This window comes from Motacilla alba, chromosome 2, assembly GCF_015832195.1.
Source record: "Motacilla alba alba isolate MOTALB_02 chromosome 2, Motacilla_alba_V1.0_pri, whole genome shotgun sequence".
Lineage (NCBI taxonomy): Eukaryota > Metazoa > Chordata > Aves > Passeriformes > Motacillidae > Motacilla > Motacilla alba.
The window spans coordinates 138,571,317-138,586,851 of record NC_052017.1 but is presented as its reverse complement, the minus strand read 5'-3'; the positions used below and the strand labels follow the sequence as shown (position 1 = coordinate 138,586,851).

Here is a 15,535-nt window from a genome sequence, read left to right as displayed (position 1 = left end):
CCGCACCGCCCGCGCCTGCGCGAGCTGCGGCGCCTGCGCACGGGCACACGGCGCTGCCCCCCCTCTCTCGCCTTTTGGGTTATTCGGAACGGTTATTTTATTCTTCCCTTTTTTTTTCTTCTTGTTCTCTCCGGCCGCCGCCGCTGTAAAAAGCAGCTGCCTTTCTGTAAAAAGCAAAACTTCCACAGCCTTTCCCGCTGGAGTGATAGAGCTCAGTCAATCGGGCCGTGACCTCTCACCCGCGGGGTCGGAGGTGACTGCCAAGATGGCGGCGGCTGCGGAAAGGCCGCGGCGGGCGCGCTGCTGAGGGAGACCCGCGGGGCCGACCCTGCCGCGGGCCCCGCCGCCGCCCGGCCCGCTCGACCCCCTGCGCCTTTCCCGGCTCTCCACGGACGACGCTGCCTCAGCCGGCGCTCCCAGGAGCGCGGACCCCGGTGCCTTCCCGGCCGTCCTGGCCGCGGCCCTCCTGATTCCGTCGCTCTCGCTGCCAGTGCCCGCTGAGCCGATTGTTTTCCGTAGTTCCTGTGGAGAGGAAGCGCCTCTGGACTGGTTCCGTAACCCCAGCAGACGGAGGGGCTGAGAGGGCACCCACAGGAGGTTTTGCACAAACACTGCTTGTTGGTGGTGCTTTAGCGATGGCGCTCGCTCCAGCTGAGGATTCCTGACTGCTGGGGGTCGCGCATCCGCTGAGGAGATGAGTGATCACGTACGGCGTGACACGGCCGAAAATCGAAGGACCCGCTGAGCGAGGATGTGATGCCAGTCTGACGGTCAGCAGAGTGTGTTTAGTGCTGCGGTTCAGGATGAATAGGAAGAAAGGAGACAAAGGATTTGAAAGCCCGAGACCCTATAAATTATAAGTATCCATTTTTTTAATTGCTATACTTGAAACCAATGCACACTGAATCAGGCCAAAGGCTGATTAATAATGATTTCTTTAAGAACGAGCTGTTGCTTGTGGTGTAGCTTGCATTCAGAAAATGTGTGTTGCAGATGTATGTTTGAATGTGTAAATGGACTTACTCATGGGCAGCAAGTCTGTCAACCATGCAGTCTCACGAAGATATTTACATTGTGCTCTTCAAACTTGGACATTTCTTCACACAGTGTCAGTACTAAAGACCATACTACGATGTTCCATATGTGCTGCTGTGTCAAAAAGCCCTTTTGACTTAAGGGCTTTTTATGTGTGAAAGAATGCTTGCCTTTGCAGCGAGCCATTTTGTTAAGCTTTGTTTTCACACATTCACTCTTTGGGTTGTAATCAAGCTACAAAGCAGTTGGTGGTGGATTTCAGTGCATTTTAACAGTTTTCTTGTTATACCTCTTTGATTCCTTTATAAATCTCTTACACAAATGTATTTCTAAGTAGACTCAGTCTTCTCATATGCACTTAATGTTACTAACATCTGAATCCATTTTTAGATGTAATTCTCTTGTAAGAATTTTTTATCTCACCTGAAGCAATCTTCTTCTCTCTTTGACTTCTATCTCACCTGAAGTCACTTCTTAATGCACAGGATATGTGCAGATAAAGCATGATGTGCCATAGAAGTTGAATTACTTCAAGGTTTTGTCTTGGGTCATGAAATGCACTACTGTAAAGATGACACCCACTACAGGAAATTACATAGACATAACTCACAGGATTTTTTAAAAGTTGGAATTATATTATCTCCTACATTTTAAATCAGTTTTATTTGCCAGGAGTTCTAATACCTCACTCAAAATTAAGGCAAATGCATTTGACTAGTATAAAATACGTATCTTGATCCATGTGTTAGCATTATTTTACATTATAAATTCTTATGGCATGCTAACTGTAAAAGCACATACTGTATCTTTTAATCTCTAATACCTCCTTATATAAATTATGTACAAGTGTCAACTTTCCAGGTAAACTTTCCAGAGGTGTCTGATTGCAAGTCTTATAGCTCATGCCATTACTGATACTGCTCATCACTACCATGTTAGACCTGGACACTGCCATTTCTAATTCTTTATTTTTATATACAAATAAGTGTTGTTCAAAAATTATGTTATCTTCCTGTATTACCAGTAATGTTCGTCCTGGTATGATACTGTGTTTGATTTTTTGGGGGACTTTCCTGACATTGTGGATAACTTCTGTTCATTATTTGGTTTAGACCACATAAAAGATTGAGACAATCATTAATGATTTTTATAGATGTATATTCTATTGGCAGTATTTATGTACATATATCCTGTGTGGCTCTCTAGGTTAAAGTATTATTTTAAATGCTGGCATTTGTGCAAAACCTTATTTATTTTTTTTTCCTTCCAGCACAACTCACCAGGTAGTTTGTATCAACAACATAAATTTTCAGAGAAAGTCTGTTGTAGTAAGTATCTCTTAATAAAGTGTGAAGTAGAAATTAAGTGTCTGGATTTTCTTCATACTTTTAGAGGAAAAAACTGCACTCACAAGCTAATTATGCTGTTCAGCTACTTCATAGGTTATACTGTCTAATCTGATGCTTCTCGTAAGTCTGTCTTTGCTTGAGATAAAATTCTTTCTAGTTGTGAGCACTTCTCAAAAAAGATTTCTAAATGAAGGCTGCTGCATTGTAAATATTACAGAGCAATTTGCAGTTCAAAATTCATGCTCACACTGTGTTAGCTGATGTTTGGGATAGGCTTACAGAGTTTTCTACCTCATATGTGAGTTCACTTGGGCTTTGAAGAGACTTTCATCATTTCAGGCCTAAAGTCTTCAAGGATCTTTATCAATTTACGTATCTGTTTAAAAGGATTCTGCTTTTAAGAATTCTTGTCGCAAGTTCAAGTACCAAAACATACAACATAATGATGCTAATAACTTGAAATCTAGTCAACAGAGGCAGATTTTTTTCCAGGAAAACAGCCATGATTGTCAGTCACATTGAATTTTCTGTTTTGTCTGTTTCATTTACAGCTGCGAAAATTCACATGTTAAATGGCATGAAAGAAAATGTAGAGAATGTAAAGGGCAATTCATTTTCCTTTTAAAATATGAAAATACCATCTTTATACCAGTGATTTTTTTAAATTGTATTAGTAATATTTTTTTTTTATCTCTCTAGTTTTTAAGTTGTTAAAGATTTTACAGAAGATTTTGATTTGTGTTTTCATAGGGTTATGTGGAGCTCACAATATTTCCCACAGTGGCAAACCTGAACAGAATCAAGCTGAACAGTAAACAGTGCCGGATTTACAGAGTGAGAGTCAATGATTTAGAAGCAGCTTTCATCTATAATGATCCCACACTGGAGGTCTGTCACCATGAGTCAAAGCAGTAAGTGGTGTGTTTAAGACTGCAGATGTAGTGTTTTCTGTTGCTCTTAGGTATAACCTGTTCTCTTTTACTGTCAAGTTTTACCTGGTAATTTCCTAATGGTAACTTTTGGTCTGGTCTAATTTTGGGGAAGTATTTTGTCAAAAATTTTGACTCTTACACTAGCCTTCTTTAGAATTTCTCGTGCTAATATATCTTTGTATTGTTTTGTGAAAGTATCAAAAAATTTTCTCTAAAGTATTTCATAGGGGAAAAAAGGCCTTGGATTTGATCTGTGTGCTTGAGACAGACGCTGTATTCCTTTATTCATCAGTTATGCAAGAGCTTCAATAATTCCGTTTGCAAATACGGTGTTCATCTATATAGGACACTGAATTTATTATCAGAGTTATGAAATTTTCTTTGAGTCTTGATACTGAACCACTTGAGTATATTAATTCTGTAATTCTCTTTGCTTTGTGATTTGATGCTTTTGCTGTTGATGCTGTTGCTCATTATGTCAAAAATTCAGAATCCTTATTGCAGGTATTCTAGATTGTTGTGAAGAGCTAGAAATTAAAGATTTTGGCCTCTCCTAAGGAATCAAACTTTCATTATTTGCTGTTGTAGATGTCCTGGATTGTCAAGCAAATTGTGTTCTGTTAGGTAACAGTGTAAGTCCTAGAACCTGAACTCACTTCAAAATTTGAAAGGAAAAGTTTCAAATTTATTCAGCATCTCATATTGAAGAGTATGTTTTAAATCATGTGACATCCTGCATGTTCTAGGGAACTGATATGGGAAGGGACTTTAGCAAAAGATGTTGTAGCCATTTCATTTTTGGTAAGAGCATGATGGGCAAATGTTTTCCCCAGGTATTCTCTTCTGATTTGCTGGAACATTCATATTCTCACACCTTCTTTTGGCTGGCTTAGTTGAATTTACAATTTGCTGAATTGTTAAAAAACTTCTAGTGAAAGTATTGTTTAACTGCAGCTGATAAAAAATGTCACAGAGTTCTTTAGGCTGCAGAAGACTGGCTGAAATCATCTAGTCCAGGTCCCCTCACATGGGGTCAGGAAGAGTAGGTTGCACAGGGCTGTGTCCATTCGGGTTTTCAGTATCTTTGGGGATGGACTCTCTGCAGTCTCTCCAGGCAACCTTCTCCAGTGTTGATGACATTCACAGTAGAAAACATTTTCTCGTATTCTGATAGAATTTCATGTGTTTTAACTTACATCCACTGGCAGGAGCAGACACAGTGGGCATGAACTGAGACATAGGAGGTTCCCTCTGAACATCAAGAAACAGTTTTTACTGTGAGGGTGACTGAACACTGGGACAATTTATAAAGAGAGACTGTGGAGTCTGTCATTGGAGATATTAAAGTCATCTGGACATGCTCCTGAGCAAGTGGTTGTAGGTGACCCTGTGAGAGCTGAGGAGTTGGACTAGGGGACCTTCAGAAATTGCTTCCAACCTCAGCCATTCTGTGAGTCTATGATAACTGGAATCCTGTGTAACTCCTGGAAGATGTGAAAAAGGAGCAGCATTTCAAATGGTCAGAGTGAGCACTCCCATTATGTTAAAAAAGGGATTAGGAGAGAGAATTCTATCATTTTGTGGAGAAGGTGAGGGGTTTTTTGTTCAAACTATTCAAACTTAATGGAAAATCTCTGTTTTATAACTCTTATGTTATTCATAGTTATGAAAGACAGAGGTCACTAAATATTCATAACAAAAAACTAGTATGCCTCTTTCTGTATCTCAGAAGTTAAAGGCAACATGAGTTACAAAATGTTAGTTACAAAATAAAGTTAGATGCATTTTTCCATTGAAATACCTAGTCACAGTTGGGTAGTTAAATACAGCATCTCTGCTCTTTAGGCAGGATTGCAAGCAGAATTACTAGAAATCTAAAAACTCTGGAATTAGTACCACAAAAAAATCATCAGTGTGTTTTCTCTGCCCTTCTTTACAAAGAACTGCTTCTAGAAACAGTGGTTTGTGACAGTAGTCTTCAGTCTTTAATCATAGTACTATAACAGTAGGCTTTATATGTAATCATCTGGTCATCTCTTCCAAGTTCTCATTTGTTATGGCAAGTTTAGTGATGATGTCCTTTGTACCCTTGCAGCTGAACTAGCTGCAGCAATTATTTTGAGCAGGACACAGATTAGACATTATGGTTTGTTTCTGATCTTACAGGGATCATTACCTTTTGCACAGTTTTCTTAAGTAGGCTGTTGAACTAGTAAATGGGAAATTAAGATGGTTCTTGGCAACCTGTTTATTTTAAATATTTTGTTTTCAATCTTTAGTGTTCCCTGTGGTGTGTAAAAAGTATAAGTTTGGGTTATAAGACTGTAAATACAAACATTTTCTTTTGTTTTGATAAGTTTTGATAAGTTTTGATAAGTTTTGATAAGTTTTGATAAGCTTTTAGTTTCTTAGATGTTGTTTTCTAAAAGAAGATTTAAAATCATAGAAGCATTGAAATTGGGAAAGATCCATAAGATCATCATCATATGTCCAACTGTCAACCCAGCACCACCATGACCATTAAATCATGTCTTCAGGTGCCATGTCCACAAGTTTTTTGAACACTTTCAGGAATGGTGACTCCACCACTTCCCTGGGCAGTTTGTTCCAACCTTTACAGTCTTGTCTGTGAAGAATTTTTTTCCAAGTAGCTTTTCTCGTGCATAAGTATTTAGAAAATTTGTTAATTTAATGGACACTTCCCTACCATTTTATCAAAGTTAAAAGTAATCTGAAGACTTCTAACTCCCTAAGTTAGCAACAGAATTCTATTTAAAATGGAAAACTCTGTATGGAGTAAAGATTAGAACCTGCTACAGTGTCTCTGACTTGAAAGGTTTTGTTGTTTGCTGATAGGAGGTTAAGAGAAGTGGTTCACTGTTATGTTGTGCAAATTTTGGCATGCAAGAAAACAGTTAAAAGGATTGAGAAATTCAGCTTTATGTAGGACGCAATTCTGTCTTCAGAATTCTGGTTTCACTCTGATGTTCTTTGCCACTTCTTGGTGGGACCTGTGAGATCACCTCTTTGTGTTCTGAATTGAAATATTCAACTTGTTTTCAGTTGAAATAGTACTATTGGGTTTTAGCACCTTTGAGGAAAAAATTCATTGACACATGGTCTCTGTCATTTCATATTTTCAGTGTTGAAGAATGTGAAACAATTTTTTTCAGTCATGTATTTTTTCAGTTCCCCTGAATATCAGAAAAACTCTTACCAAAGAAGTAATTAACAATTTGTGAAATTTGTAGGAAAGGTTAGACTCCATTAATTAGCACAAATAAATATATTTTTAACTTTGATGCCATTTTCATATCAGAATAGATGGATGAACTTAGATAATGCAGTCACTTCCTTCCTGACTGAGCAGACACCTGAGCAGGGGTGTAAGGTATGAAATAATCCACATGGCTTTACTGTGTGTGCACAAGATGGCAGAGAATCCCATTTTGCTCATGCTTTGGAGAAGAGTTCCAAATCGTGTGGAGACTGCATATAGTGTTGGAGAGTGTCTTTTTGGGTCATGTTTTGGGGCTGCTGTTTTTGAGTATTACAATTGTCTATGCTCCTCATCTTTCTTTTTCTTGTAAATTGTTGTTTTTTGATTCTGTCAGTGTAAGAGAAATGAGCTTGCTTTTTCTGGGCTATACTTCTACGTTCTATGTAGAGATCCCAGTGCATATTCTGAATACAGAGACAACTGCTTGTATCTCAGCCCTATTTATTTAAAGCTGGCAAAGGAGATAATCTTTTCTTAATTTTATGGTTGAGATTGTAAACTGTTAAATAGGTGCAGCAAAAGTTTGGGTGCAGGTGTTTGATCTGTGATAAGTGATGTTTGTGATGATCCTGTTGTGCTTCACGTTTGTGGGATAATTGGGATGCCAGGCTGAGAAGCTGTTGCATTTTACTGTTACTATTGTGTAAAGGAAGCTATGTTTTTGTATAGCTAGCTAATGTGCACATAATGCTTTCCTGTGTAGTGCTGGTTCATTTGTCTTTTTTTTTAGCTTCAAGCTTGTAGTATTTAAACATTACAAATATGAAGATGTTCTGATATCCTCTGACTTCACTGTTGCTTTAGTTACAAGCAGCAATAAGCTATGAGAGAGAGCAACCTGGTAGCCTTAAGGGCATGTCTATCTTGCAGTATTTTTTCTTCTGGGAAATCAATGATCAAGCCTTTAGACTTTGTACAGAACAGAAAAATTTCTGGTGGACTGAGCATGTCTTGCCTTGCTGCAATAAGTAGCCTTTATTTACACTGATAAAATGCTTGTCTAACTTAAAATTCATTATAGACTTTGTTAAAAATAAACAAAGTGTCTTGGCCAGGACAGGATTCATTTTTGCAGTAGTCAGGAGCAGGGAAGGGCTAAGACCTGGAGATTATTCTATACCACCTTGCCTCATTTTCCAGGGATGGGAAAAAGGCTCACTTCCAGATCCTATAGCATGGCAGAGGGGTCAGGTATTTTCATGAGTTACCCGGGGTGAGCAATACCATGTGAATCAGTCACCTCTTTTCTCATACACCTTGTCATTGGCATTGTTGCTGTTATTGTTCATTGTCTTATTTCATTGCTGTCTCTGGTAAATTGTTCTTATCTCAATCCATAAACTTTACCTTTTGTGGCTCCAGTTCTCCGCTGCAGCCCACGACAGGCGCAGGGTGGAGAGAAAGAGTGGCACGTGATTTGAAATAGTTTCAGTGGAAACACCAAATGGGAGAATTCCTAGACCATGACGCAAAGGTGCAGAGCACTTTTTGAGAAGAGATGACAAAGCCCTTGAACTTGACCAGGAATGAAAATTAGGTTTTTCAGCATGAAAAAATGAAAAAGGTTCAAATCATTGCCCTATTCATAAATCACCTATATGTGCATGTATTATATATTTTAAATCACATATCATGTATGTACTCCAATATCAAGTGCTTATTCTATATGAAAAGCAAAGTAAAATAGTAATTGAATTACTGGTAATGAAGAGTAATGAATTACAGGCTGAGCAAATAACTTACTTTGCCAAGTTGATGTTAAGTACTGTAGGAAAACAGTGGTTTATAGACTATATGTTTGGCACATACATTTGTAGCACTGGTGCAGCTACTAATGTGAAATGCTATGGAAAGTTTGAAATCAATAGTAATTTTAAAAAGTAAATCTCTGTAGTATTGCTTCTTTACACTTAAACTGCATGCGCTTGGGCTGTAATTAACAGTGTATGGGGTGAATGCTGATAACAGAATGTATCTCTGCTGGGAAAAGACCATGAATACATATTTGTTTTTTCATTGTCAATCTACACTTAGCATTAGGAAAATTTATCATTGTTCCTTGGACTGTAACTTTTGGCACGTGCTCTGTTTTTCTTAAAATGGCCATATGCAGTTTATTGAGAATAGTTCAATCCATGAAAAGATTAATCTGTGGTACCACACCTTTAATGGATTCCTTTTACCATGAATCACCCATTTGAACTAAAACATTTCACAAAAATAGAAATATAAGAATAGACTTGTTTTCCATAAAATGTTAAGCTCTGTAGTCTCCCTACTTTGCTTTGAAATCATAACCTTTTCCTGTCTGTGAACCCAGTGACGTTTAAAGTGTAGCCACAAGCTCATCACAAGCCTCAAAGTTTGAACAAATTCTCACTGTGTAGGAAAGGGATCCCTATCAATAATAGACAATTTTCAAACAGTTTGGAGTAAAATTAAAAGCAGTCTAACACAATGTTACTGTGGTTTTCTGTTGCTAGCTTTTTTTTGATTACTAATAGTTCTTAGTCACACACACTCTTTTTAAATTGAGTTTTCCCACTGGTGTTTGTTTGCCTTTCTAGGGTGTCATTTGAAGGACAGTTTAAAGCAGCTTTGCTTAGGGAGGTTCTTTGCCCCCTCAGTATGATAGATCAAGGAGTAAACCAACTAAAAGCTGCCTGATTAGGAAAAAAAAGGACTTTCTTTCCCATTTGACACTTTCAGCTGCATCCCTACAGGATCAGATGAACAGTAATCTCATTAGTGGGTGAGGTAGTAGTGGTGGATGAGTGAGGCTAGGAGACAGCACATCAGCTGGAGTTTAAGTGGGTTGGAATTGTTCTGGAGGTATACCTGAAGTTACACTATATTCCAGGGCACAAACTCAACCTTTTCCTTTTAAAACTTGTTGGCCTTATATCCTACCTTTAGGTACAGTTAACTGTGAAAAAGGAAAAGAAAAATATATTTAAACTTGAGATTTGTGTGTTTCTCTGCTGAAATGGTCCCATTTACTATTCTTGTCCAATTTTCAGAAAAGCAAAGTAGCCAAGTCTACTGCTCCTGACATTCTCAGCCTTGGTAGTGGTGCCAGGGAATTTGTGCACTATTATTGCCAAAGATGAAGAACTACATGAAAATATGTTCTCAAATATATTTCAGTGTTTTAGCAAAATTTTTTATGGTTGTGGAAGACTCAGAATATTAAGCATGGTGTTTGACATACCTAGACTTACAGAATGCTGCTGGTGGCATGATTAATTACACTTTGTTCTTCCAAGTGAGGTACTGTAATTTGGGTTGTTTTCTCCATGGATGGTGATTAGAGAATGGTTAGATGAGAGCAAAATCCTGAAATGAGATCATGTCTGCTTTGTGTAGACTTCAGATTCTGTGGAAGGTGGAGTCTCCAGCCAGAAGTTAATTTACTCCATTGTGGTGCAGTAATCCTGCACCTGGGTCAGGGCAACCCCCAGTATCAGTACAGGCTGGGGGATGAAGGGATTGCAGGCAGACCTGCGGAGAAGGACTTCAGGGTGCTGATGGATGAGCGGCTCAGCATGAGCTGGCAATGTTCATTTGCACCCCAAAAAGCCAGTGGTGTCCTGGGCTGTATTATGAGCAGTGTGGGCAGCAGGGTGAGGGAGGGGATTCTGCTCCACCGCTCCACTCTGGTGAGACCCCACCTTCAGTGCTGCATCCAGCTCTGAGGCCCTCAGCACAGAAGATCATGGAGCTGTTGGAGCAGATCCAGAGGCCACCAGGATGGTAAGAGGGATGGAGCACCTGTCTGTGGGGAAGGGCTGAGAGACTTGGGCTTGTTCAGCCTGGAGAAGATAACGAACGGCTCTAGGAAGATCTTACTGCAACTTTTCAGTACTTAGAGGGGGCTTTATAAAAAGGATGGGGCGGACTTTTTAGTAGGGCTTGTTACAGTAGGACAAAGGGTAATGGTTTTAAACTAAAAGAAGGTAGGTTTAGACCAGGTACAAGGGAGAACTCTCTTACCGTGAGGGCATTGAAACCCTGGAACTGGTTTGCCATGGAGATGGCACATGCCCCATCCCTGGAAACATTGAAGGTCTGGTTGGAGAGGACTCTGAGCCACCTCATCTAGTGCAAGATGTCCCTGTCCTCCCCCAGGAAAGTTGGACTAGATACCTTGGGAGGTCCCTTTCCAACCCAGAGTGTTCTGCGGCTCTGTGATTCCATGACTGCTTTATGCTTGATTTTGTCCTGCTTGTGCTTGGATTCATCAGCAGTACCTAAATTTTGTGGAAGAGGTGATAAGTTAGTCAAACACTTTCTCTTCAGGTATAGAGTTGTGCAAGCTTTTGAAAAACAGTGTGTACTGGAGAATTAAGAAGTAAGCAAGATTTTGCTCACATGCTTTAAACAGTTTAGAAATCCATTTTGAAAAAGTATATAAGCTATTGCATAAAGTTGTAAAAGTAGGGTTATTTTTGAACGTGACTGGTCATACTCCAGTAGTTAAATATAATCACATTAAGTAATAAGGTAACATCCTGCTCATAAGTACTTTAACAGAAGACGTATGCTTGTTCCTGATCATTTCAGTAGAAAACAATTAATCTAAGTCATAACTGAAGTAATGATCTGACTTTGTAATGAAGTGAGCAGTTAATGAGCAGCTGATATGTAGCAGCATGGGGTTTAGATGGTGGATGCCGCTACCTGTTCCCAATAAGCATCTCCTGTGGAAAAGCAGCTTGGTAAGCATTCAGGCAAAGCAGTCAAGTCCACACGCACCACTCACCACAGCTAGCTCAGCAAAGAGAGGCAGAAGGGCCTTTTGTATGCTGAATTCCAGCCAAGGTTTATTCCAGCACATCAGAGGGGAAATCAGAGACAAAAGACCAAGCCACGGTGCTGTGCACAAGGTTAAGTAGGGGTCAGTGGCCAATGGTCTGAAGGCACAGGGGTGGTACAAAGGGTATTGCCCTACAGGGAACATGGGCCTGGCAACCAGGGATACCACAACCAATGAGGAAACAGGGAAAGGAGAAACCACAGGAATTAGGAACACATGAGGAGTGAAAACTGGGGTGGATCAGTGTTGTGAGGCTCCATGGGGAAGTCTTCTCTTTCAGCCTAGGTGGAGACTCTATGGTATATTCTTCCAGGGCCCTGGGGATTTCTCTGAGGGGTTCAAAGGAATCCACATTGATATGTAGTTGCTCAAACCTGATTACAAAAACTGTGTTTACATCTTAAATAAACAATGGTACACTTGAAAAGAGAAGAATGTTTCAAATATAACTAGAAACTAAAAAGTAAAGCACATATTTCTGTGTTTGTGTATTAAGGCCAAACTCTTAACATATGATATTTTATGTGTTATTTACAAGTGCATTAAAAAATCCCTATTTCTACCCATCAAGCTAAAGGGGAAAAATACCATTGCCAGGCTAAAATCTTACATTTAGAAAAGCAAAATAAGAGCAAAACTGCAATATATGAGGAAGCAGATCTTCAAGACAGAGCTTTAGAATAAAGATAGAAACTTCATCCAAAATAAAAACCAGATTTTTTAATTTATATTCCAGTAAATGCAGTTATTACTCTTATTGGCAAGAAGAGAATACTGAGCATTTCTCAATTTATTGGGAATTGTTATTGTTTAAGTATTTTTGATCACAGATCACTTCTGCCAGAGCCATATTTTAAGTTCTGGTTGTTGCAATCTAATCTTTACTCCTTTTCTCTTCCACTCCTTTAAAAACAAAACAAAACACAAGGTCCATGCACCTTGAAATTCAGTATAGAAATTGTCTTAACTTCCTAAGTTGTTTTTGTGGTTTAGCAAGACTGTACTATAAGAATTAACTGGCTATTTCTGACAGGAGGAATCTCAACTATTTCTCCAATGCCTATGCTGCTGCTGTCAGTGCTGTGGACCCAGATGCTGGAAACGGAGAGCTCTGCATTAAGGTTCCCTCGGAGCTGTGGAAACATGTTGATGGTAAAGAAACCACACTGAAAAATTAATTTAAGATGTCAGAGTTGTCAGCTGCAGGTTTGCTTAGGAAGATAGTAGCTTTGAAGAAATAGAAGTAGTGTTCCATTATTTTATGAATTCATGATTATGGTTTCCTTTTTCCTCTCCACTTGAATTCTGAAAAATACTTTCACTTTTTGGTAATAGGGAGGAGTGTTGCAAAGCTTCTTGACACCATATACAAACATACTCTTGGGTGGTCATGACCCCAGGAGAATACTTGGGGAAGTGTACTGGGGCATAATGAAGCGTACTGGGGGATAAATTGTAATTTTGAAGCTGCTTACAATATACATGATCCAACAAAAAATATAATTTACAAGGATATAGTTATATATCTTTTTACAAAGCTCTACTAATTTTCTGGCACCTCACTTCAAGGAATGGCCATTTTAAAATTGATTTGGTGTGAAAGTAGACTCCTTTATAAACTGGCATACTAGATCCTGGAATAAGTAACTGTTTTACTAAGTTACTCTCCAGTGTTGTATATTTCTTACCAGGATCTACTAGTTTCTTGTATTATTTCTTGCATGGTTTTATTGGTTTTTCCCATGGATTTATGAGAGCTCTGAGAGAATAATAACAACTGTATCATGCAGCTGACTCATGCAGTATTGTCAGATGCACCTTAACGGGAAAGACACTTTTGTTTAATTTTTGTGTAAGTTCCTGTTGCCTTACGTGCAAGCCTAGAAGGGAGAATATTCAAACATATATAATTTCACTTTTCAATGTTTGAATGCCAAAATATGGTAATACTTGTGTATAAATTTCAGCATATGCTTGAATTTCTTTGCTTGCCAGTCTATTCATAGGTGAGATTTCTGTGAAACTAAACCGAAGTGAAGACACTTAAGTTACAGGAAAAGTATTAACTATAATAGGAGATTTTAAGCAACTGCAAATGATAATATGTCTTTTAAGATTGTTCCTGCTTCATAGAGTTTTTGAAGAAAATTTTTTCAGCAAGGTGCCAAGATCATGGTTAGAATACAGTCTGTATAAATATGCTTTACTGTTGGGGAATTAGAAGATGAAATGTGACTCCTATTGCAGTCTTTATTCATTAATAAAGATTCTTGTAAATACATCTCCTGTAAGTTGTGCTTGGGGAGATCTCAGCTTTGTAAGCTTTGAGCTGTACTTTGTAAGTGAACCAGGAAGTCCATGAGAATGAAGTTATCACATAGTCTTCAAAGACCTAGAGTCCAAAACTGAGTTACTATTCTACAATAACTTTCATGTAAGTTGTATATACTTACTCCAGTTTTGGTCTTTGTGCTGCAGAGTTAAAAGTCCTGAAGGTGCATATAAACTTTTCTCTGGACCAGCCAAAAGGAGGCCTTCATTTTGTGGTACCCAACATGGAGGGCAACATGGCAGAAAGAGGGGCTCATGTCTTTTCTTGTGGTTATCAAAATTCTACAAGGTAAGAAAACTGTCTTTGAATGTTAGATTTGTATTTCCCATTTATTCTCAAAGTTTAGGAAATACAAATAATGTCTTTGAATTATTTCAAGTTAAAAAAATTCTAAAACTTAATTAGTGTTTGAAAGGAGCTTACCAATGTGAGGCAGCATCTAATGACTAGTTATTAGAATGTCTAGTCTTTATAGCTCAGCAAGAGGTAAAGGCTAAAAGAGCTTGTAAAGCTTTATAAAGTTAATGTATTGTAGAAGTCACTATGTCAACATTGATATATTCTTAAAGCATTTAGGGATGTAGTTTGGAACTTGAAAACAAAATCACCTGTGAAAAAGAGTGTAATTGTTAACCATTTCCCCCCTCATCTTAACTTTTCTAGATTTTGGTTTCCTTGTGTGGATTCATATTCTGAGTTGTGTACCTGGAAACTTGAGTATACTGTAGATGCTGCAATGGTGGCTGTTTCAAATGGAGATTTGGTGGAAACTGTATACACCCATGATATGAGAAAGAAGACTTTTCATTACATGTTGACTATTCCAACTGCAGCTTCTAACATCTCCTTGGCAATTGGACCTTTTGAAATCCTTGTTGATCCATACATGCATGAGGTAATAATCTTCATCATAGAAGCCTCCTCTTTTTTTCTGAAAAATTACTGGTGTTTCATGTTGCAGTCAGTATATATAAGTCCAAGAATGGGTATTTCTAGATCAACCTTCATCAGTACAGTCGTATGATAAAGCTTGTCTAGTAATGCCTGTATGTAAATTTATCTCCAAGAAAAATGCCTTAAAATAAGCAGCAATTCCATTTATGTCTTAATTTATGGGACAAATTTAGTTGAAATTTGGTTTCTTCCCTGAGATATATAATATACTTGGTATTTGTGTATTTAAATATGTTTATAGGTCTTGTAACTAATTTTCCTTTGTTTGCAGGTGACTCACTTTTGCTTACCACAACTTCTCCCACTGCTCAAACATACCACGTCATACCTCCATGAGGTGTTTGAATTTTATGAGGAGATTCTTACCTGCCGCTATCCTTACTCCTGTTTCAAGACTGTTTTTATAGATGAAGCTTATGTTGAAGTAGCTGCTTATGCATCCATGAGTATTTTCAGGTTAGTGCTTGAGAAAACTGCACCTTCTAAATCCACAGGCCTAGAAGCTCCAGATCCAAGACTGTTGAGAAATGTGTGAAACTCTAGTTATTTTTGTAGCTTGAGTGTTGGGCTTTCTAGTTTGAAGAGGTTTGTTTTTATTGATGTTACAGGCTTTTAACACCATTTCCATTTTTGTCTGTTATAAAGATGTTGGATTTACTTTAAGAAAAAACCAACAGTGATTTTCCTTCTGAATTAGAAATACCATGCATGAAGTATTTAATCTCAAATTAAGTGCAGAAGTTTGATTGTGTTTTATTTTTCTCCAGCTGGAATAAGATATCAGGAATCCACAAGAGTGTCACCAGTTAAACTACTTAGACTCCATACAGAGAGTTG

At 38.4% G+C, this 15,535-nt stretch overlaps 1 protein-coding gene across 3 annotated transcripts in view; it reads left to right on the top strand.

The window, feature by feature from the left end:
• Nucleotides 1–38: 38 nt before the first annotated feature.
• Nucleotides 39–15,535, top strand: part of TAF2 (TATA-box binding protein associated factor 2) — a 60,743-nt gene continuing 45,246 nt past the window's right edge. Inside the window, exons 1-7 of one of the 3 annotated variants that reach the window (XM_038129263.1) lie at nucleotides 39–856; nucleotides 2,309–2,363; nucleotides 3,135–3,295; nucleotides 12,449–12,564; nucleotides 13,891–14,032; nucleotides 14,408–14,639; nucleotides 14,970–15,154. In XM_038129263.1, the coding sequence (XP_037985191.1) occupies nucleotides 804–856; nucleotides 2,309–2,363; nucleotides 3,135–3,295; nucleotides 12,449–12,564; nucleotides 13,891–14,032; nucleotides 14,408–14,639; nucleotides 14,970–15,154 (944 nt within the window). In that variant the 5' untranslated portion in view covers nucleotides 39–803. Of the gene's footprint in view, nucleotides 857–2,308; nucleotides 2,364–3,134; nucleotides 3,296–12,445; nucleotides 12,565–13,890; nucleotides 14,033–14,407; nucleotides 14,640–14,969; nucleotides 15,155–15,535 lie in introns of all 3 variants that reach the window. The other 2 variants (XM_038129261.1, XM_038129264.1) reach the window with 2 other exon arrangements.